The following is a 23,712-nucleotide window of genomic DNA, read 5'->3' on the forward strand; positions in this document are numbered from 1 at the left end:
ACATTTGGTGACATATTTTAATCAACAGATTTAACAAAAGTGTTCAAAACAAGAAACTTACCTGTTTTATGTCTATAAGACCTAAAAACACATTTTACATGACCCCTATATGACGTAGTGACAAAACAGCTCTGTCCTGATAAGGCAATTCACAGTCCTGTCAACAGGCCCAAAACACTTAAACCTGCTCCAGGCCATCTTTATTTTTGAAAACTGCTTTGCATTTTAAATTGATTTAACTTATGTTACTACAGTAACTATTAATGCAGCTGTAGTTTTGCTCATGATAAATGAAGCTTGAAGTCCTGCTGTGTTCTAGCTGTTACAGTGTTTCAATAGTGCTAACAGTCACATTGCGGGTGGGGCTGCTGCAGAAAGTTTAGTAATGGACAGGAGAAGGAGGGAAAGCAGGCTCGCCACTCTTTATCCAGCCCCTCTTTCGTCTTCAGCTCTGTCACATTTCATCAACTCAACCCTGAATCCCTGACTACCAGCACCACTGCAGTGGGCTGCACGACACCGCAAACAATAGGATATTCAGGGCTTTTAGAATAGTTTGATCCAACCCATATGACTGATGATCACTGTAATCAATCGTTATTAAACTACAATTATTACACAGAGGAACTCCATGTTTGTTTGTGTACAGTAATGTTCAAAATGCTTAGGCACAATAGACGTTTCACAAAAACATTTATCTTAATATGGCTATTTATCTTCTGCTTTGTGTGTCAATAGGAAATATGAATTTTAGATTTCCAAACATTCCTTTTTCAAATAGAAAAGAATATAAGTAGAACAATGTGTCCTGCAGCAGATGGTATGGGCGCCACAAAGTCTGGATCTTTAAATATGTTTTTGTGTGTGGTTTTTTTTATTATTTATTTATTTGTAAAGTGTTAACAGTATTTATGATTAGCAAGAATGTAACGGAATCAGTGTTCAAATGGAACTTCTGTAGCATTGTGGCATAATGTTGATTGTGCATATTGTTTACCTCTTGTGGCTGTACTTTTGAAACCGTGAGTATTTTAACATTTACAGGTTGGCCCTATTGACTTCCATTGTAAGTGCCTCACTGTAACCCAGATATTTATTTTATTTTTATTTTTTTTTAAATGGAAAAATTTGAAGTGTATTTTTATGGTAATCAACATTGTCACAAATGCTGTCGATTTATCTTAACCAGAATATTCCTTTTAATGTTTAAAAGGTCAGGAGATGTTGCATATATTCATGGCAATGAGATTGTAAGCTGATAAATAATGATATATATATATATATATATATATATATATATATATATATATATATATATATATATATATGTATATGTATATGTATATGTACATGTACATTTTCTGAGTTTGACATGTGTGGTTGTATGTTAAAGTGAGTTCACAGAAAAATGAAAATTCAGTCATCACCACTTTCTTCTTATTCCAAACATGTATGAGTTTCTTTCTTGAGTGGCTAAAAAAAAAAATTTTATGCAGAATGACTGGAGAGTTTCAGCTGTATGTTAGTCTCAGAAACTCAGTATTTACTTTCATTGTTTGGAACGAAAAGCAACAAAAGTAAATGGTGACTGATATTGCCTGCTATCTCCTTTTGTGCTCCAAATAATAAGAAAAAGGTTTTGGGGGAAAAAAAACCATGAGGTTGAGTAAATGATAACAGATTTTTAAATTTTTTGGGTGAACTTTCCATTAAACATCTTTCAATTAAAATGCAGAGTTTTGTAGGAAAATAATTAAATATTTGTACAATATTAAGTGCAACACCAGCAACCCGTGAATCACTGTACTCAATCTCAACAATGTAATTTGATTGATCGCACTGTGTTTCCCTAGTTAAAGTCTCTCCATGTCCCTCTAGTGTCTTATATAATCCTGCTTACGTAACCACTCAGTTAATTACGCAGAGGTGATACTTGAACCCAAGAGCACACAGTAGCAAACAGCAAGCTCCCCAGCTCACACCAACACACAGAATGCCCACACCGTAGAGACATTACACACTCAGGACACTTACATGGACTTTAAAGTTTGATTTCAGTCAGACTAACACTACAATATACATTTTGTTTTTTAAAAAGTCATGTAAATGCTTTAGTCTGTCTGAATTCAGTCTTATTTTTGCGAAGTCGGACTAACATACCTAAATAAAGCGATTGTAGCTCCGCTTTGTTCGGCATGTCAACACGTTAATCTAACAAGTTGGCCCAAACTCTCTCAAGTGGGTATTTTTTAGGATTTGTGCCTGACGAGCCTTTGTAAAACCTAGGTGCTTTTGATCAGTAATGAAAGCGTTAGTTATTCTGTATGAAGTCCACTCAGTCACACGAGCTCTGCAGGATGATAAAGCACATCACCATGGGAACAGACTCTCTGTAGAGTTTCAGCACTGAAGTATCAATTATGAGGGCCTTTGTTACACCAATAACAGTCATTTTATATTATTGCACTATTTGTTTTAATAAAGTTTAATCAGAGTTAACCGGCATGTATCCTTTGAGAGGGCATGAAAGGACGTTTGCAGCTCTTTTCCTCCCTTACAGCCTCATTTGGAACTGAGGCTTTCTCTCTTTCTTTTTCCTTGCCCTCTTGAACAATTATTACTAAAGCTGTCCCTTATAATTAACCATCTTTAATGAAAAAGGATAATGCTGCATATTTTACATATCTCTCCAATGGGCTTGTAATCCTTTCACATTCACTGCTTTAGGACCACATACAGTAATTTACATTTTTTAATGAATTTTTAATCTCATTAGAGTAGGCTTTTGTTTTACTATGTTTAAATTTCAAACCTGTCATATTCTCTTTCGGGCCCAGTTTTTGCTTGTTTTGAGTTCAGAATTCTGCTGATTATTTATTTGTATCACATTGAGCTCTGCAATGAACCAGGAGTTTGCTTGTTAATATCCTGTTAGGGACACTTCCTGTAACCACTGCCATTGTCTGATTCTGATTAAGGCACTTAATGACCACCTGTTGCACTATTTTAGCCTCATTCCTGAACCTTATAAAATGACTGTTTCATCCATTTTATGTTAAATCCTTCAAATAAATCAATTCGAATAATGAGATGCTGTAGGCTGTTACCAATAAAATGAAATCAACTAATATTTGTAGGGCTGTATATTGTCATTGGTTTCCCATTCCAATTTTGATACGATTCAATATCAGTTCATTTGGAAATATTGTAGTTACAATGTCAACTGGCATGTTTGTGTAATTACATGTTGCCTGATCTCTACACTGCATAATGTGCATTCTGACTGAAACACATTCCAAGATCACCTTTTTTCCCCTCAATCATGCATTTCAAAATATTTTGGAGATGATAGCATTTCTCCAGATTTGAAACAAGGGATGGGTATTTTGAGTACTCTAACACATAAATTTCAAGTAATCGATTAATCGTTTAGAAGTTCTTCAACCTGTTTTTCTTATGAAAAATTGAGCAATATGCATAAACAACAAGATCTAAATGAAAAAATGAAGAAAAAAAAAACCTTTTGCGCGCACACATATAAACTTACTTTCAAAGTCTTCTGAAGCAATAAAATCACTTTAAATAATGGCAGAATTTTCTTATTGGGAAAACTAACTTCAAGGTTTGTGTAAGAGAAGCAGTTTCAATGTTGTCACGGCAGGCAAAGGCTCAAAGGAAACTCAAATTGCAATATTCAACTAACGTTTTTACTAGTCGAATATTTAAAGCTGAACGAGTACTCTTAATTTATTACTTGTGCACATCCCTAGTTTAGGCAGAGATATGATATATAAAGTAAAAGTGGTTAAGGTTCTGTAATTATTGGGGTTATTTAACAGATTAGTTAACATATTAATATTATTAATTAAATTGTAGAATTTTGGTCACATTATACTTTGATTTTTCATACCTGAATAACTTAATAAATAAACATTTATCTATCCTGCACTTTTTACCCTCTAGCATATAGACCACAGCGTAAGTGAGATGGACAGGGAAGTATAGCATAGGGAGCGTTATTGTTACTCACTAGGACAGTTTATTTTGAATGAGCACAGCAGAATTTATTAGAATTTTGTGAGCTCTTTTTCTCAATTTCGGTGGACTTTTCCCCCCAAGCTCCAGTTAATTTACAACAGTGCAGCCGAACCTCTGACTTAATAATTACTTGAAATTCCTACTGAGGTTTATATACTGCTAACCTTTTGATAAATATAACATCTCCACTTGTTATTAGATTGCTCTTTCAAAATAATTAAAATAACTCCTTTTTGTTTAATCATGTAAGTGTCCAGTTTTGATTTATTATTATTATTATTGCCATTTTTAGTGACATATCATTACCATCTCATGAACCCTTCTACAGTTTTGTCACGAAACCCTGTAGGTGAACTGCCATATTAGTAACAACTTTTCTTATTGCCTCATGTTCCTGCAGAGACTCTGCTATCTCCAGCAATAAGACCCCTCACAACAGTTCCATCAACCACATCGAGAGCGTCCTTCAGCAGCTGGATGAGGCTCAGGCTCAGATGGAGGAACTTTTTCAGGAGAGGAAGATCAAATTGGAGCTCTTCCTGCAGCTCAGGATCTTTGAAAGGGACGCCATTGATGTGAGTTTTATATATGTAACTTCTTTAGGAGGTTTGTGTTGGAGGCAGTACGTATGTGTTTAACTGTGTACTGATTGAAATATCACCATAGTTTAAGACTCCCTACTGTCTGATATGATTAACCAGCAATTAAGTAGCAGTAATCTTCACAAGCCAAGGATGAGCTACACCTAAATGTGATTGCTCTGGTAATGGAATACCCTCTAACTTGGAGAGCACATTAGGACAGTTTATCCTGGCTCTTTTGCACACATTAGTATTGACATCTGTTACTCTCACACAGCTGACAGTGAGTTTTTGTCTGACTGCTTCCATTTCTTTTTTTTTATCTCAGATTATATCAGATCTGGACTCGTGGAATGAGGAGCTCTCGCAGCAGATGAATGACTTCGACACAGAAGACCTGACGCTGGCTGAACAGAGACTGCAGCACCACGCTGACAAAGCTCTTACCATGAACAATCTCGCCTTCCACGTCATCCACCAGGGCCAGGAGCTGCTGCAGTATGTCAACGAGGTGCAGGCATCCGGTGAGGGAAAAATGCCAGTATGGGTTTTTACAATGACTGACCCCTATATCTATAGAGCAGGATGCAAGGAAGTCACCGTGCCTTTTAAAAAGTCCAAAAACAGAGTTTATAGATGTGTAGGCCACAAAAATCCCATTAGAAAAGTTACAATATTATAAGCACACACTTGTTGTAAACGAAAGGGACTTGCACCACTGTATTTGAGATTTGCTTGAGTTTTACTACAGGATGGCAAACATTTCAGACAGGCATATAGTGGTGTATTTTCCAACGTAATGCTAAAAATTCAGTGAGATGTACACAACATTGTGAACAAGTCTGTCAGTAGATTTTTAAATTGATACAAAAAGACAGATACACACAAAACTCATGGCTATTAAAAACATTTTCCTCATTTTGTCAGATTGGCAAAAAATGAAGCGCCTCCCACCAATGTTGTGATGCTTACATTAATGAGAGATGAACAGAGCACAGGGTCATTCAGCGGGCAATAGCATCAGAGCTATGGGGCATTATGCTTATGTGTGAGGTAATGTAAGGTTGTATTACAGACTGAGCTTAGTGCCAGTGGACAGGTGTGCATGTTTGCACTGAATTTAGTCTGGATCAGTCTCTGAGGCATTTTGGATATATGCATGTTGGATTTTAAATAGGGCTGTCAAACGATTCAAATTTTTAATCGCGATTTTGGCAGGAGAGAGAGAGAGAAAGAGCAAAGCTGTGTGTCTGTGTGAGTGATTGAGAGCTGATGCTGATAAGCAGAGCGTCTGAGAGGTCAGTGAGCTGGACAAAATTGTCCAAATAAATGTATGTTTGGATGTGCGCCTGGCTCCCGCTTCCTCCTTCCCACACGAGCAAAGGTCTTTCACAGTGTATGACGAGAGATATTTGCTTCCTTTTATGGTGTTTTAACAGACATAATGTTTAGAGGAGCACAGTGGAAAAATAGCTCTGGTCAAGTGACTATTTGCACCAGTCATGTGAAAAAAGTCTGCTCTGTCATTTACAATTGACAGTTGTAAAATACATCAACAACTCCTTTTAGCCTGTTCGGTGGGATTAAATGGGCTAATGTAGATTACTTGCAGGGTTTCAACAGTGGCTAGTGCACTCAAACTCAAACGTGTATAAAAAGCACTGTTATGCAGAGACACTGTGACAGACCTTGGAAACTGTGTGCAGCTGGGTTTCCGTTAGCTGGGAATGTCCGACAAATTAAAAAATGGTTTGCGCTACCACAGGAAAAACGCAGGCAGCTTTTGGGAAAGTCCTCTGTCTTGCATGCCCGTTTAAAACTCTTCCTTTTAGCACACTGGTTGATTAACAGGTGAGTTGATCCTGAAATTCATGCACAAACTCAACGGGAGAGTTGAATCATGATAACATGTAAACATACAACATAAAAGAACGTGCACACCCGTTTAGGGTGATTCAATCAGAAGTGGACAAGCGAGACACATCACCATTATAACTGGTCATATAATGCTTTTTTTTATGACTATTGTTTGGATGTTGTGGAAGAGACTCTGGTACAATGACAGATTAATCATTAGGCCTATGTCAGTGTATGATATAGCACAAAAAGTAAAAGAAAAATAAAGCGCTGAAAGCACGCACCGATTCTCATAATTATTCTTGCATTTAATCTAAGCACAAATATGATATTACAAGCAGAATTCGAAGTAATTTAGTGTAATACCTGTATTAACAGAGCTTGAAATGTGCATGCTTTGAGATGAGATGAGCGGATATTTTCCAAGTTTTCCGGCACTAAAACTCTGGTCCACAGTGCAAGGCAAGTGTTCAAATGGATGCTGCAATCATGTTACGAGCACTATTTAACTGTGTTTTTTGTGTGCTTCATTCTAAATGTTCCCCTGCTTTGCTACATTGATAAAATGCTTGGCACAGTTCTCAGCATAATGTCTGCCACCATCTGCTTTCACAATGATCAATGCATGGTTTATTAAAAGGGTCATACAAGGACGTGTGTTAATGGTGTTAAAAAAATTGTGGAGTTAAAGGAATATTGCGTTAACTTAATATTGCGTATTATTTACAGCTCTAATTTGAATCATGCATTATTAGACTGCTTTCTGCAGCACATCAGAACACACAAGTGATGTGGCAGATGAGCTGTGTGGTGGCTTAAGTCTGATAGCCAGTAGGTTTGATGGTTCAATCCTAACTAGGAGCAAGGCATGAGCTGTTACCATTGTACCCTTGAGCAAAGAAACAATGGTTATGTCATCATTTACTCAAACTCGTGTCATTATAAACCTTTTTCTTTTTTCTGTGGATCACAAAAAGAGATGTTTTTTGATAATATTCATACTACTCTTTCCATACAATGAAAGCATACAGTGACCATGGACTCTCAAGCTCGAAAAAGGGCATAAAAGTAGTCTGTACAACACAAACACTGTATTGCAAGTTTTCTGAAGCTGATGACAGTCACTGGAAATATTTTTCTCCACCATAATTCTTAATTTAGCGCTGTAATCAATCACAAGACACACGTGATCCAATGTAATTTGCCATCGTTGACATCGAAACTGGTAAATGATGAAAGAATTTGAAGTGTTTACATGAACTATTCTTTTAATGACATTGTTTTAGAGGCATTGTCCATGCTATTAGTGTATGGTATGTCACTTTGAACAAGAGTGTCCGCTAAATAACTACTTATTGAAGAAGTGTTTGTTTTATGAAGTAAAGTGAGAGGTGAGAGCCAAAAGGTGTCTTGTAAAATTGGATCCCCTTTTCTTCTTTTCCTCCAGGTGTGGAGTTGCTCTGTGACAGGGATGTGGACATGGCCACCCGTGTTCAGGATCTTCTGGAGTTCCTGCATGAGAAACAGCAGGAGCTAGATGTGGCTGCAGAGCTGCACCGCAGACACCTAGAGCAGTGCGTTCAACTCCGCCACCTACAGGCTGAAGTCAAACAGGTGTTTGTCTCTCTCTTTCAGTTAGCAAAACTAAAATGATATATTTTTTGTCAAAGTGAGTTACATATTCATATAGCAGTGAAGTTCACTTGTTCATTAGCATCATTGTCTGCTGATGCAAGTTGTAATAAACATTTGCTGTGGATATAGCTTATTAATCATATATACATTGCAATTAAGAAAATATTCAGACCCTTTCATCTCATTTGTTTTTATGCTGCAGCCTTATGCTAAAATGCTTTAAATATTTATTTTTCACATCAATCTACACTCCATACCCCATAATGACAAAGCAAAAACTAGATATTTGATAACTTATGCAAATTAATAAAAATCTATAAAAAGAATGTGATGAAAATATCACATTGACATAAGTATTCAGACCCTTTGCTATGACACTTGAAATTTAGCTCCAGTGCATCCCATTTCTCTGGATCATCTTTGAGATGTATCTACACTTTGATTGGAGTCCACCTGTGGCAAATTCAATTGATTGGACATGATTTGGAAAGGCACACACCTGTCTATATAAGGTCTCACAGCTGAAAATGCATATCAGAGCAAAAACCAAGCCATAAGGTCAAAGGTACAGCAAAATGTGCCGCCTTAAGACTATAAACGTTTAATATCTAAATTTAGCTTCATTAATAAGCATGTTACGAGCCTTTCATAATAAACTGATTTTTGTTCTTATTTTGTGAAAATGAAGCCGAGATGTCATCATGGCAAGGAAAGCCTATTTATCCTTAAATGAATCAAACAGATGCTTCACTGTTATGTAAATTGTTTGTTTGTTTGTTAGTAGATTCTCACTTTAAGGAAAATATAAAAATGGTCCATTCAGGCTTTTAAATTTTTTATAAATTTTCTCTCAGGGGGCACCTCTGAACCCACAGTATTTTATTTGTCAAAAGGCCTTCTATGTCAAATACATGGGTATAGATTCTGAAAAATATTTCAACAAAACTGGACTGCTGTCTTTTAATATTCGCATCCAAGTGCCCTCAACTGATGAAGTCATTATTAAATATTTTAATCTTTTGGTAGAAAAGCTTTCTCTGGGCCCCCAATGTTCCCAATGTTTTTTTCTTTCTTTTTTCTTTTTACAAAGTACTATTGCTGTCAGCATGGCAAGTTATTAAAACTATATATTTTTTATAATGAAAAAAAAAAGATACATAACTTTCTAGCCATATAACTACTGACACCATGTAAGCTACATACTATCTGGACCTGGAAATGTAGAGATCGGACCTCTTGGAACTTTAAGTGTGTGTGTGTATACACATAGAGTTAAAGTCAGAAGTTTATATACATTAAGGTGGAAGTCATTAAAACAAATTTTTAATATTAGCGAATTATAGTTTTGACAAGTCGTTTAGGACATCTACTTTGTGCATGACATGAGTAATTATTCCAACAATTGTTTACAGACAGATTGTTTCACTTTTAATTGACTATATTGCAATTTCAAAAGGCCAGACGTTTACATACACCAAGTTAACTATGCCTTTAAGTACTTTGGAAAATTCCAGAAAATTATCTCAAGCCTTTAGATAATTGGCCAATTGAAGGTGAACCTGTGGCATTAACACAATCAGAATAAAATCTAATCGAGACCTTTTTGATTTTTCTTTAAAAAAATACAACCTTTGTTTTAATACATTTTTTCTAAATAGAGAGTGGATGGATATCAGAATTTGTTATGCATTCTAATGTGGAACTGCTGTGATTTGTTCATTTGTGGGTGTTTAACTCTGACCTGTGTGTGATGACATGTTTCAGGTGCTGGGTTGGATCCGTAATGGCGAGTCAATGCTGAACGCTGGTCTGATCACAGCTAGTTCCCTTCAGGAAGCTGAGCAGCTGCAGAGAGAGCATGAGCAGTTTCAGCATGCTATCGAGGTCAGTGCTCTTGACTTCTGTTCCTCATCCACCTTTTCACCTCTCATTCTCTTGGTTCTTCCTTCAGTTGGCCCATTTCCTTCTCTAGGTCCGGCACTCAAACTATAATTATTGTAAACATGCATCAGTGCTAGCATGTCTCCACATACTGTATGTACACACACACACACACAAACACAAAGTAACAAAACCTCTTAATGGCTGAACATATTGATTGCTGCCTTGTTTTGCTGGCCCATTTTCCTGCCGCTCTAGTGAAAAGAATAGATGGCGCATGCTATGGCCTGAGCTGTCTTGTCTGTCTTGTTTTGTTCTCTTGCACAGATAGTGGGTCTCATTCACTAATAATTGCATATGAAAAGAAGAGCTTTGGCGAAACAAACTTATAGCTTATTAAGGCTGCATTTAAATGCAGAATGTATTTCTGAGTGAGCTATAACATGCATCATTTTTTATCTGAAACTAGACTTACTGTTGAATCAATTAGTTATCCATTTAAAAAAAATTATAATCTGCTTTTCACATTCCATGTTTCTAAGGTCACCAGGATACTGCGATTTTTGCATGTAAACTCAGCAAAAAAGATAATTTTGTAAAAATCCATATCATTTTACAGATCTTTATTGTAAAGGGTTTAAACAATGTTTTCCATGCTTGTTCAATGATCCATTAACAATTAATGTACATGCACCTGAGGAACAGCCGTTAAGACACAAACAGCTTACAGATGGTAGGCAATTAAGGTCCTAGTTAAAGAAACTTAGGACACTAATGGGGCTTTTTCACTGCACAGTATGGCTCGACTCGACTCTGCTCGCTTTTTGGGGGTTTTCCACTGTGGATAGTACCTGGTACCTGGTACTTTTTTAGTACCACCTCGGTCGAGAAAATCGTGATTGGACAGAGAAAATCGTCACTACTTGCGTCATTGCTATAAGCTAGATAGCAGGTTAGCTTTCCCTCGTGCGTCATCTTTTAGCTAACACAGTGATGTCCTCGTCTGCGCTTTGGTGTATGATTTCCCAAACTCTCCTGTTTTTTTTTTTTAAGCGGTAGTTTGTCTTGCTGCGATCAGCCACTTTTGAAACAAAGTTTGTCGTCTTGCTGTGAAAAACAGCCACATACCGAGAATAAAGAATACCATTAATTCATTGCTCCTTTGTTGTGTGTTTGTCGCGTTTAAGATGATGTCACAGCACAACTATGACGGTCAGCCTATAATCCCTCCCACATTGAGGCCGCACTAAACTGCAGTGGAAAAGCAAGCTCAGAAAAGTAAAGCAAGCGGAGTCATGTCAAGTCTAACGTAAACGTGCAGTGGAAAAGTGCCATAAGGAGACCTTTTTACTGACTCTGAAAAACACAAAAAATAAGATGCCCAGGGTCCCTGCTCATCTGAGTGAACGTGCCTTAAGGTGCGTACACACTGCCAGCGCGACAGCAACTCCATAACATTCATTTTCAATGAGAGCACAGCGACTTCTGGCGACACGAGCTGTCGCGACCGTTGGTGACTAGATGTGGGCGTGTCCAGCGACGCGACAAAGTTGAGACAAGTTCAACTTTATTCAAATGAAGAGCGACTAACGGAAGCGACAGCCAATAGGAGAGAAGACGGGAGAACTCACGTGATCCTTCTCTCTCACTCTCTCTCAGCTCCTGCAGTAACGGAAAGATGGATGAAAGGCTAATTCTTGCTGTTAGAAATTTTCCAGTGCTCTATGATATGTCTCTTCCCACGTTCAAGGACATTTTTAAGAAAAATACTGCGTGGAAAGGTGTATCTGAGATCGCGGGGATTTTGTGGACCCTGACAGACCAGCATTTGCATTTTCGCCACAGATAAACAGCCACTATGGCAAACAGCACACCTTGTTTCTCATTCATCTTTGATATAAAGCATTTTATGTACCGATTCCATTTATATTTAGTCTTTTCCCTCCAAAATGTTGAAGAGATTCGCTGTCAGCAGCAATGGAATGACATCCATGAATGTCATTTATAAACGTTACTAGTCAACCAGTAATGGGAACGCCCACTAGTGACTTCACCGCCAGCCACTGGCGACCTGCAGCGACAAAGTTGCTGGCAGTGTTTACGCACCTTTAGGCATGCTTCCTGGAGGCATGAGCACTGCAGATGTGGCCAGGGCAATAAATTGCATTGTCCGTACTGTGAGACACCCAAGACAGCGTTACAGGGAGACAGGAAGGACAGCAGATCGTCCTAGCAGTGACCAACCACATTTATCAACTCCTGCACAGGATCGGTACATCCGATTATCACACCTGTGGGACAGGTAAATGATGGCAACAACAACTGCCGAGTTACACCAGGAATGCACAATCCCTCCATCAATGCTCGGACTGTCAGCAATGGGCTGAGAGAGGCTGGGCTAAGGGCTTGTAGGCCTGTTGTAAGGCAGGTCCTTACCAGATATCACCGGCAACAACATCGCCTATGGGCACAAACCCACCTTCACTGGACCAGACAGGACTGGCAAAATGTGCTCTTCACTGATGAGTCGTGGTTTTGTCTCATCAGGGGTGATGGTGGGACTCACGTTTATCGTTGAAGGAGCGTTACACCGAGGCCTGTACTCTGGAGCGCGATCGATTTGGAGGTGGAGAGTCCATCATGGTCTGGGGCGGTGTGTCACATCCTAATCAGACTGAGCTTGTTGTCATTGCAGGCATTCTCAATGCTGTGCGTTACAGGGAAGACATCATCCTCCCTCATGTGGTACCCTTCCTGCAGGCTCATCCTGCATGATAATGCCACCAGCCTTACTGCTCATTCTGTGCGTGATTTCCTGCAAGACTGGAATGTCAGTGTTCTGTCATGTCCAGCGAAGAGCCCAGATCTCAATTGAGCATGTTTGGGACCTGTTGGACCGGAGGGTGAGGGCTAGGGACGTTCCCCCCAGAAATGTCCGGGAACTTGTAAGTGCCTTGGTGGGAGAGTGGGGTAACATTTCACAGCAAGAACTGGCAAATCTGGTGCAGTCCATGAGGAGGAGATTCACTGCAGTAATGCAGCTGGTGCTTCAGGGGCACATTATTCCATTTCTGTTTGTCACATGTCTGAGAAACTTCAGTTTTTTTAAGTCAGTTTATGTCTTAGTTGTTGAATCTCTTTATGTTCATACAAATATTTACACGTTAAGTTAACACAGTAAAATCAAAGCAGTTGAAAGTGAGAGGATGTTTCTTTTTTGCTGAGTATATGTGGTTTGAGATTTTATACTCCGTGTAGAATTGTTTTTATTGTCAACATTGATCAATTCTGATTTTCTTGAACCTTTTCAAACTAGTTTTACTCATGGTTAGTGAATGGGACCCAGTCTGTTTGTTTTTAACTTCCCCTCTTTTATTGAAGAACCAGGATAACATCAGATCTTCTTTATCTGGAACACTATTAGACCTCTAGGGACAAAGGCTGTCTATCAGAACAGTATTCTCATTTCCTGCTGCCATCAGGCTACCATTCTTTCTGTTTTCTGTACTTATTACTAAAGGCTGTTCTGTAAGTCAAGATATAGGCTTTAAACTGCCTTTTGTGGACAGATAATAAACTATCAGTTGTATCTCACCCTTAGTTGTCTTAAGCCATCTGACTCCTGCCTGCCTGTCTGTCTTTTTATCTTTGTAGACCTGAAGTTTTAGTCCTTGTCTTTTATGTGTTTTATCTGACATGTTTTCTTCTCTTTACAGAAAACCCATCAGAGCGCCCTACAGGTCCAGCAGAAAGCCGAGGCCCTGCTGCAGGCTAATCACTATGACATGGACATGATCCGAGACTGTGCTGAGAATGTGGCGTCCCATTGGCAGCAGCTCATGCTGAAGATGGAGGACCGGCTCAAACTGGTCAACGCGTCTGTGGCCTTCTACAAGACCTCTGAACAGGTCAAGTGAAGAGTTTGTCTCATTGATGGGGTGTGGTGGTGCCTTTAAGTGGTCAAGCAGGACGCTTAGAAGCCAGCAGGGTTATGCTGCATAGTAAATAACCAGATTGCTTACGTTGTCTCCAAATACAGGGTTCCCACCATCATGGAAAACCTAATATATCCATTTTTCGAGTTATACATCAGTCTGGAATTTGGGCTATCGTTTGAAAAGCTTAGAATCTAAACTTTTCATAGACAACCATCCCTTTTGCATTTATTTTGCATAAAATAACAAAAGGCCTTAAAATATTTGTCACAAATCAGCACCACCTACTGGTCATGTGGTAGAAATATTGATATGAATATAAAAGTCTTTAAAATAGCACTTAAATAAAAAATCATATATCAAATGAAAGCTCTGTACAGTACAGTATTTTCTTGCTCTAATATCACAGTTTAAGTTTTGTTTTTCAAAAGAATCTCAAAGTGAAATATGATATTTGTAAGGCATCAAATACAAACATCTCTTATATGCTGATCACTGCCGCTGTACTTTTTAGGCAGTTTTCTAAAACAAATTGCCATTTTTTTTTTACTTTCGCTGTGGGCTTGCTTGTGTGAATAATCCAATATCGTAGATGTCCAGAACAAAATAAGTGGTCCAGTAGTAAATGCGTACTGAACAAATCATTGAAAATATATGTTAACGACTATTGATGATAAAAACATTGCAAAGAAGAGGATCTCGGCTTTGTAATGACACATAGATCAAGCTTCCAGTCCACTCAGAGGCCGAGATATTCGATGAAACAATGTGGGTGGTGCATGAAATGACAATTAGCTGAATGTCAATGAACGTAGCACATCTATGAGGGCTAAAATGCGTCAGAGCGCCACATGCATTGCAGATCGGCATTTTATGAAGGAAGGTGATTGAGGAAAATATTTTTTTCTAGTACTTGTTGCCATCTAGTGGAATAAAATAAAGACTATTTGGAGGGAGACAAGGTGTATAGAACTAGAATTACATGCTTATTTAAGACAACAACAACAAACAGATTGAAAAAACTGAAATGAAAAAATTAGATAATTTTTGGCAATTAGTCTACAGTATGTGTATGTGGTGAGCTTTTACATTTTTGTGTGAAAAATGTCAGACGGCAGCCCAAAAATCCCCCAGAGTTAAATAGTTTAATGGATAAGTTACATTTTTGACACTGGTTTCCATGATACCCTGGAATTATTATGTAATTTTAAAATGGTTTTCATTTCAGTTTCAAAGTAAATACATTTTCTAAATGTGCTCTTCCGCTTAAATATATTATTGACTGGAATTGTATAGAGTAATTATAATATAATTGCTTGTAAGCCATGTGATGTTCAATTTTTGAGCGAATCGTTCTTTTCAATGAATTGGTCAAATCAGTTTGCAGCTTGCGATTAATTTGAATTTGCATGATTAAAAAAATATCTTTAACCAGTAACCACAAATAATTGGAAAAATTGTAATGAAAATTAATTGATCAAAATAAGTGGGAACACTGTTATAATGCAGCAGGAATTTGAAGGCCAATCTTGCTTTTTGTGCTCTACTGTAGGTGTGTAGTGTGTTGGAGAGTCTGGAGCAGGAATACAAGCGTGAGGAGGACTGGTGTGGAGGAGCGGACAAACTCGGGCCCAACTGTGAAACGGACCACGTCTCTCCCATGATCAGCAAGCACCTGGAGCAGAAAGAGGCCTTCCTCAAGGTAACATATACAAACCCAGAGACACATAATTCATCTTTTTTGAGAGTGTCATTATCTGGAGTTTAATTTGTTTATTGTTCTTTTTGTTTCAGGCGTGCACCTTGGCCAGACGGAATGCTGATGTGTTCCTAAAATACATGCACAGAAACAGCGTTAGCATGCCAGGGATGTTGAGTCACGTGAAAGCACCTGAACAGCAGGTCAAAAGTGAGTCACGTCCCACAACACAAGACTTGCTTTACTACACATGCACACTCAAATCTATAACTTAAAAAGAAAACCACTTGAGGACTGATAATGACACCTACAATGGCCCATCTAATGCAATGAAATTCATTTATTTTGTATGAAATGTGTCCAAACACTTTTTAGGAGCACCCGTAAATGGAGTCATTCAATTGTTCCCCTCAAGTGTCCCTGTAGCATTTCAAATCTAGTTTCACTCTTCAAACCACAAGGCTACAGATGCCACCTCTCTGCATGTTTTCTTCTTATTTACCAGTCTTCCCTCTGCTGGCTCTTTGGGAATATGGCTAAACACAGTCTGTCTTCCCCATAGGGGGTTTACTGTTGATCTTACATTCTGCTGAGCTGTCTGAAACAGCTCTGTTGTGCCATCTAGTGCTAAAGCAGCTCACAATACTCTGAGTTTCAGCAGCTGGCCCACTTTGGTCCACTTTAGCCCAGTTTTGAATGTGTGCATTTTGAATGTGGCCCTGTTCTGCCCTGTTCTTATCTGAGTGTGCTTTCAGTGACTCAGATAAGGTAAGTGGGTCAGGCCTCTGTACAGAGATGGCAGCTTACTGCAGAATTGTAACAGCACTACTCCACTGAGACACATAATTTTAACTTTTTACCTCAGATACACACATATACAGTGTATACACACACAAAGATGTACATCATTATGACGTGCACGCACTCTATGTTCTCTATTAGTGAGAAATTAATTTTAGCACTCAATAATGGTGTTTGATTGGTGTCCCCATGTTTTTTGTTGTTTTGTTTTTTTAAAGACCTTATGAAATCACTGTTGGAGTTTTGTGGCTTTTAGTCTGTGTGTGTTAGCTTTGAGACCATCAGGATGCTAGTGTACTCCTAAATGTTGACAGAATTCACTTTTAGCAGATATTTGAATTTTAAAATCTGTAGTCTTTCACTTCCAGGAAAGTGAACAAAAAATATTGATGACTCTTCTTGCACCCGTGGGTTTATCAGATTTGTGTCCAATAAAATACTCTCTAGAATGAGAATGACCCTCCCTTTAATGCCTTCTTCTGACTAGCAATAGCCATTAGCAAATCAGGGTTCATGGCTTTGGTGTAAACTAAAAGCAACTGACTATATGAAAAGGGGATAAGCTTTTCAAAATGTCCCAGGACATCCTGTTTCACAAGGAAATATTATATAGTGTTTTATAATAGAGTTTTCGGTGGAGGAAAACCCTGTACCAGTGTGGATTAGAGATGTCAACATGGCAAAAATAAAAAAATCAAAATTTAAAACTAAAAACTTATTAGTATGGATGTGGCATAATTATTTTTATTTTTTTTGTGTGTATTTTGTTCTGTTGTTTTTGTTTTGTTTTTTGTTTTGTGTTGTGTTTTGTGATTTTTATTAAATTTTATTTAGTTTTTAATTCCATTCATTTGAAATACATCCGATGTACAGTATTTATTATATTTATGATGATTAAATTGATTTTGAAGATGTTGTCTAGTAAGTAAAGAGCTGTACTGTGAACTCAAAGGTTTCAGGTACACAATCACCATTGTACCCTTGTGCAAGGCATTTATAACTGGTTGTTCCAGGGGAAACTTAACTTGGTTATGTTGTGAAACCAAATTTCACCCGGCCCTGGTCGTGATTCTCTCTGATTCTATTTTGTAACCCTAATTCATCCTCTTTATAATGTGATTTGCTTCAAATCTGCGGTGTGTCATGGTTGGGAATATTCACATGTGTTTGTGATGTGTAGATATCCTAAATGAGTTGCTGCAGAGGGAAAATCGTGTCCTGCACTTCTGGACCTTGAGGAAGAGGAGACTGGACCAGTGTCAACAGTATGTGGTGTTTGAACGCAGTGCCAAACAGGTATGATGTCTCTTGCTCTCTCCTTCTCCATCTGTTCCTTTGATCTTTCATCTGTCTGATATTTCAGTAATACCGAGACTCATAGACTCTCTGCCATGTCTCTAATTAACCTATACAAAGACTTTATCTTTAAGCCAATTACCTTTTTAATTCAGCACTCACTCTGAAAGACCGTGGTCCTCTGTGTGCCTTCATATTCAACAGCATGCTTATTTACAGTATCATTGGAAAGATCTAAAAACATTTGCTCATAAATATTAGGCTAATTATGTGACATGTCATAATTAATGTTCAATATGTCCATTTAAATAATTAATATTCAATTTACACCTAGGCAAAATGAGACTCTTGAAATATAAAGATAATCTACCAAAAAGTAGGGGGATGAACTTAAACATTTCAGTTATATTGGTTGCTATGCCTCTGCTCATTGAATCCAATCAATTCCTAATGTGCATTTATTACAAATATCTCCCAACAGTGGTTAATAACCATATCTAGGGCTGTCACAATTATGAAATTTGGCTGACAAATCAATTGTGAAACAAATAATTGCGATTATGACAATTAATGGTCTCTTTTAGGCCTTTCACGATTAATTGTCCTATTGTGTTTTTTTTACATATTTAACTTAAAATATATAAGTCTAGTTGTAAAATAAGGATATGTGATTTCCTTTTAAGGCTTTAAAACTATATGAATGCAAAAATTGAAATGAATAAAGTTTATGCATCAAAATATTTCTTAATACGTAAAATATGTCTCTCTTTGGTCAACTTTAGTTTTGGTCAATATTTCTCTTCTAATATCTTCCGCACGTTATTTTAATGCTCATTGATTAAAACCCACGAGTCTTTATTTCTCATGAAGCAAAATCTTTGGGATTTCGTTTCATAATTTAATCACTCCACAGAAAAGGAGTGAGCTTGTGTCTCGTCCTCTGTGTCACTGTGTGTAATTAACACTGTGTGTATGAACCCATTTTCACCAGGAACATTTGCCATTTCACGAACGTTTAAAGTGAAGCCGGAGCTCTTTGCTTTCACTATCAACATTTATATTTGTTTGTTTATACTTCCGGCGCAAACACTGCTGACAAAACGTATCGGAGCTCTAGAGAAGTGCTTCACACACTCTTCCGGACATGAGCTGCTCTGATTGACATCCGCCGTGTTGCTTAGTGATGCTCAAAGTTCAACTGAATGACACACAAAAGTACAGTTGATGCCATTTATATATTCGCTTAAAATTCCCTTATTTGGACATTTAAAATATGATTGATATTTGAAGTGCACAATAATCATGACAGGCCTAACCATATCAGATTATTCTGTTTAGCCATGCAAATAAAATGTTTTTCTTTCTGTTTGTTCAGGCTCTGGAGTGGATTCACGACACCGGTGAGTTCTATCTGTCCACACACACCTCCACGGGCTCTAGCATCCACCACACACAGGAACTTCTCAAAGAACATGAGGATTTTCACATCACAGCCAAGGTACAACTCCACAGGACCAATGGCAAATACCTGGGAGACACCTTTAACTCTGCAGTTCCCTAAAGCTCTTTCTCATCGTGTGTCCTCAGCAAACCAAAGAGCGCGTGAAGCTGTTGATACAGTTAGCAGATGGCTTCTGTGATAAGGGTCACGCCCATGCGGTGGAGATCAAGAAATGGGTGACGGCCGTGGACAAACGCTATCGAGACTTCTCCCTTCGCATGGACAAGTACCGCACCTCTCTGGAGAAAGCACTCGGCATCTCTTCTGACTTGAACAAGGCAGTATGTTTTTCCTCTTCTCAAAATAGCATAATGTGTGAACATTCGGAAAGGCTGTAGGGTCTTGGCATGCCTCATCAGTGCACTCTGGATTAGATCCATAATCCAGACTAATTGCTTGAGTTTCTGTCTACAGTCAAATAGTCTATATTTCCTCATTGCGACGCAGGCTGTTGGAACATTATGTAAAATAACTAGTAAATGCATGAAGCCCAATGAGATAAAGAATCGTCCTGTAAGAAAAATGCAGTCATTTGGTGTCTATGGGTGCTTTCATATTTTGATTGCTTGGTCCGATCCCGAGTTTGTTTCCTCCATCCTCCCCCTGCCCCCACTGGTCTCTCTATACATCATAAAATTTGGGTCCAAACCGCGGTCCGAGTACGTATGTCATCAACGTGAGTACAAGCGCCGACTGTTTACCACTGTAACTAGGTAACAACTCGAGAAGACATCAGCTTCACTTTATTAAATCATTCGTTTCTTTGGATTTACCACGAAAACTTACAGAACGACACTTATGTTTGGCTGCTTCAGATGCATTGAATGTGCAATGATGTGAAGAATGTGAGCTGCTCTATGAAGAGGGTTTCGCAGGTGTGCACCCAAGTTCGGAAAACATTGTTTAATCATCCATATGAACTTTGATGTCAAATGAACCCGGGTGCACATCAGAAGTGCTAGTGTGAAAGCACCCTAAGGGGCAAATGTGTTCTTGAGTTCCATTGAGTCTTTGAAAACTGAAACAAGATGGTTTGATCATTTCACAGAGTAAAGACCTGCAATTGGACATCATTCCAGCAAGTGCTCTAGGGTCAGACATCAAACTGAGGGATGCTGCCCATGAACTTAACGAAGAAAAGCGCAAGTCTGCACGCAGGAAGGAGTATGTGTTATTAGTTTAATAAATGTATTGCTATTTTTGTAACCTAATTAACAGAGTTTCGCTGCAATTTCAAATTTGAGACGTTTAGCAAGAGAGAAACCTGCATTTTAGATATAGTCATTGTAGTTTTGTTATCCGCTTCTGTATAGCTTCATCATGGCTGAGTTAATCCAGACAGAAAAGGCTTACGTGCGAGATTTGAGAGAGTGTATGGATGTGAGTATTTCTTCACGTTTTTTTGTCATCTTTTGCATCTCTTACTGAAGACTTGGCTTTAAATTATAAATTTGAATCTTTTCCCCTCTTTGAATCACACACTCCCTCTCTTTGCTCACCCAGACATATCTATGGGAGATGACCAGTGGTGTAGAGGAGATCCCACCAGGGATCGTCAACAAAGAGCACATCATTTTTGGTAACATGCAGGACCTCTATGAGTTCCATCACAAGTAAGTTCACAGTTGTAGCACAAAAAAATTGTTTCAGTCCCTTAAAGTGTCCTCTGTATGTGAGCTACTGTGCAGTATTTCTTGTGATTTAGATTTATTAATTCTCTATTTCTTTCCACTAGTATATTCCTCAAAGAACTAGAGAAGTATGAGCAGCTTCCTGAAGATGTGGGTCATTGTTTTGTGACTTGGGTGAGTAGAGGTTATTGGGCATGTATTTGTGCACTGAGATTACAGCTTTTTCTTTCAGATAAGGATCATGAAAATGTTGTTATTTTTTTGTAGGCCGATAAGTTCCAGATGTATGTGAACTACTGCAAGAACAAACCAGACTCCACTCAGCTTATACTTGAGCATGCCGGAGGATACTTTGATGTGAGAAATATCTTTGATTAATGATCAACCTCTTTATTTTTATTTTTTTTTTTTTTTTTTTTTTTTAAGTCAATAACTGAAAACTTTTTGTCTTTATATTCTCAGACTTTGGCACTTAATAATGGCACAGGCACAAAGCCTATAGATGCACGAACAAACACAATAAAACTTAAATAATATGTTCAGTTAAAGGCTGTTGAAAGCAACATACACCAGTTGCAACGGCAATTGTGAAAGACATTGATGTTCTATTATTCTTGCTGTTACAGGAGATCCAACAGAGGCATCGCCTGGCCAACTCCATCTCTTCATACCTTATCAAACCTGTGCAGAGAATAACCAAGTACCAACTGCTGCTCAAGGTAAATACAAAGCATTAAAGGGATAGTTTACACAAAAACTGTCTACTCACCCTAAAGTTTTTCCACACCTTTTTTTACCATAGAAATCTTTTTTGCGTTTTACCTTCTATTTACTGTGCGTTATTACATCGAGAATCAATGTGTTCATCCAACAGCTGAAATATTTTGCTTTCAGAGACTTTACACTTCACACTGGAGGTTAAGTAATTCAATAAATAGGGAGCAAGAGAGCATCATATAGCTCTCTATGCAGCTGAGTGCATTCAATCCAAAATGCTTATCAAAAGTTCAGTTTCATGTATAATTTTATTTTAACATGGTTACCAGTGATTTGATGATGCAGGCCATTACTTGTATTAGGATTAATTATGTTAATTTCTGATGTGATGTTTCAAAAACATGAATAACCAACACTCCTGAAAACATAATAAACAATATGATTAAAATATGTCTTTCTATATTTTATTTAATATCTCATAACGTAGTCCCGCTGTCCACATATGTTGCCATACATTTTTAGGAAAACAATTTTTATTATTATTTATTTATTTATTATACTTTTTTTACATGTTTATAAGGTGCTTCTAGTTACAAATCAAAAGAGGAAATGGAAAATGCACACAGCAGTCAAGCTCGGGTCTCAGGATGTTAAATGTATCATAATGGTCCATACGATGTGTTCACTGTATTCCTGGTCGTCTTAAGCCATGTGATTAGTTTTGTGTGAGGAGCAAACCAAAATTGAATAGGGATCCCAATTCACTTTCATTATATGGAGAAGAGCGGCTAGTACATTCTTTAATATTTCTCCTTTTGTGTTCCATGTTTTACCTTTGCTTTAATGCCATCTGGTTTGATTGAAGGCTTTGGTGGTAAAAAGAGTAGATTTTGATGGTAACATGAGGTATCTGTGCTTGCAGGAGCTCCTGACATGTTGTGAGGAAGGAAAAGGTGAAATCAAAGATGGTCTGGAGGTCATGCTCAGTGTTCCCAAGAGAGCCAATGATGCCATGCACTTGAGCATGCTGGAGGGTGAGTGGACACACTCAAGCACATAAACAGACATACAGCGCAGGATGAAAAAATCTCTAACCACACTGAATACTATCAGGGTTTGATGAGAACATAGAGTCCCAGGGAGAGCTGATCCTGCAGGAGGCCTTCCAGGTGTGGGATCCCAAGACCTTGATCCGTAAGGGACGGGAGCGTCACCTTTTCCTCTTCGAGATGTCCCTCCTCTTTAGCAAGGAAGTTAAAGACTCCAATGGCAGGAGCAAGTACCTCTACAAGAGCAAGCTTTTTGTAAGCAGCATCTATTCCTAAATTAAGTTTAACAACATCTTTATATCGTTTATATAATGGATGTGTTTGTTATAAATGCTACGTTCTTCCTCAATGTAGACCTCTGAACTGGGTGTTACTGAACACGTGGAAGGTGATCCATGCAAATTTGCTCTCTGGGTCGGACGGACTCCAACTTCAGATAACAAGATTGTCCTCAAGGTATATTTCTCTTTGCCTTTTTCTTTCTCTCCATCTCTCTCACTCTTTTCATGCTCTGTTTACAAGCATGGCATTGTGATTGCTCCGGCTTTCCACGTTGCTTTTCTTTGTGGAGGTTGTATCTTTTGCACTTAAAACTCAATGTAAGGGGTCATAATTTTAAATCAAATCTGCATCTGAAGTGTGGAAGCAGTAGCACTAGTGTTTGTATCTTGAAATTTGAATGAGTTTTAGTGAAATAGCATGCTCACACTTGAGCATTATAAGCTGTTGTTTTCAATATATATTAGGAATTCCCTCGTATTTGTTTATTTAAAAAATGTTAATTTTAATTTAGAATACAGAACATTTTTATGTTTAACCTTAAAATAGCATGGTTTTAATTATAGAGGGAAAAAACGGACTTCTCTTTTCTCTGGCTCTGACTGCATGTTGGTAAAGAGCAAGGAAACAACAATACTATTAATCTCTACTCTGTATTGAAATTCGCTTCTGTCTCACAGTAATTGTTAATGGACTGCATGTTGCTTTGAAACTGTAAGGCAACTTTGTTTCAACTTTTTTCATTGAAGTGTTTATTGTCATAAAATCCATCGTTTACTGTCAGTTTATATGTGGTTAATGTGATAAGAGCC

General features: G+C 38.0%; 2 protein-coding genes across 2 annotated transcripts in view; one reads left to right on the forward strand and one right to left on the reverse strand.

Moving 5' to 3' along the window:
• Nucleotides 1-23,712, reverse strand: part of LOC127619534 (uncharacterized) — a 202,635-nt gene that overhangs the window by 122,892 nt on the left and 56,031 nt on the right. The gene's annotated exons all lie outside the window — the stretch shown is intronic.
• Nucleotides 1-23,712, forward strand: part of LOC127619533 (triple functional domain protein-like) — a 101,052-nt gene that overhangs the window by 45,179 nt on the left and 32,161 nt on the right. The window contains exons 13-31 of the mRNA XM_052092378.1: nucleotides 4,439-4,613; nucleotides 4,948-5,143; nucleotides 7,924-8,090; nucleotides 9,876-9,995; nucleotides 13,709-13,900; nucleotides 15,480-15,629; nucleotides 15,722-15,836; nucleotides 17,608-17,723; nucleotides 19,099-19,221; nucleotides 19,311-19,505; nucleotides 20,273-20,388; nucleotides 20,538-20,604; nucleotides 20,728-20,837; nucleotides 20,960-21,029; nucleotides 21,123-21,212; nucleotides 21,482-21,574; nucleotides 22,495-22,606; nucleotides 22,686-22,876; nucleotides 22,976-23,077. Coding sequence (XP_051948338.1) covers nucleotides 4,439-4,613; nucleotides 4,948-5,143; nucleotides 7,924-8,090; nucleotides 9,876-9,995; nucleotides 13,709-13,900; nucleotides 15,480-15,629; nucleotides 15,722-15,836; nucleotides 17,608-17,723; nucleotides 19,099-19,221; nucleotides 19,311-19,505; nucleotides 20,273-20,388; nucleotides 20,538-20,604; nucleotides 20,728-20,837; nucleotides 20,960-21,029; nucleotides 21,123-21,212; nucleotides 21,482-21,574; nucleotides 22,495-22,606; nucleotides 22,686-22,876; nucleotides 22,976-23,077 — 2,500 coding nt within the window. The remainder of the gene's footprint in view (nucleotides 1-4,438; nucleotides 4,614-4,947; nucleotides 5,144-7,923; nucleotides 8,091-9,875; nucleotides 9,996-13,708; nucleotides 13,901-15,479; nucleotides 15,630-15,721; nucleotides 15,837-17,607; nucleotides 17,724-19,098; nucleotides 19,222-19,310; nucleotides 19,506-20,272; nucleotides 20,389-20,537; nucleotides 20,605-20,727; nucleotides 20,838-20,959; nucleotides 21,030-21,122; nucleotides 21,213-21,481; nucleotides 21,575-22,494; nucleotides 22,607-22,685; nucleotides 22,877-22,975; nucleotides 23,078-23,712) is intronic.

The sequence above is a fragment of the Xyrauchen texanus genome, chromosome 26 (assembly GCF_025860055.1).
Source record: "Xyrauchen texanus isolate HMW12.3.18 chromosome 26, RBS_HiC_50CHRs, whole genome shotgun sequence".
Taxonomy (NCBI): Eukaryota; Metazoa; Chordata; class Actinopteri; order Cypriniformes; family Catostomidae; genus Xyrauchen; species Xyrauchen texanus.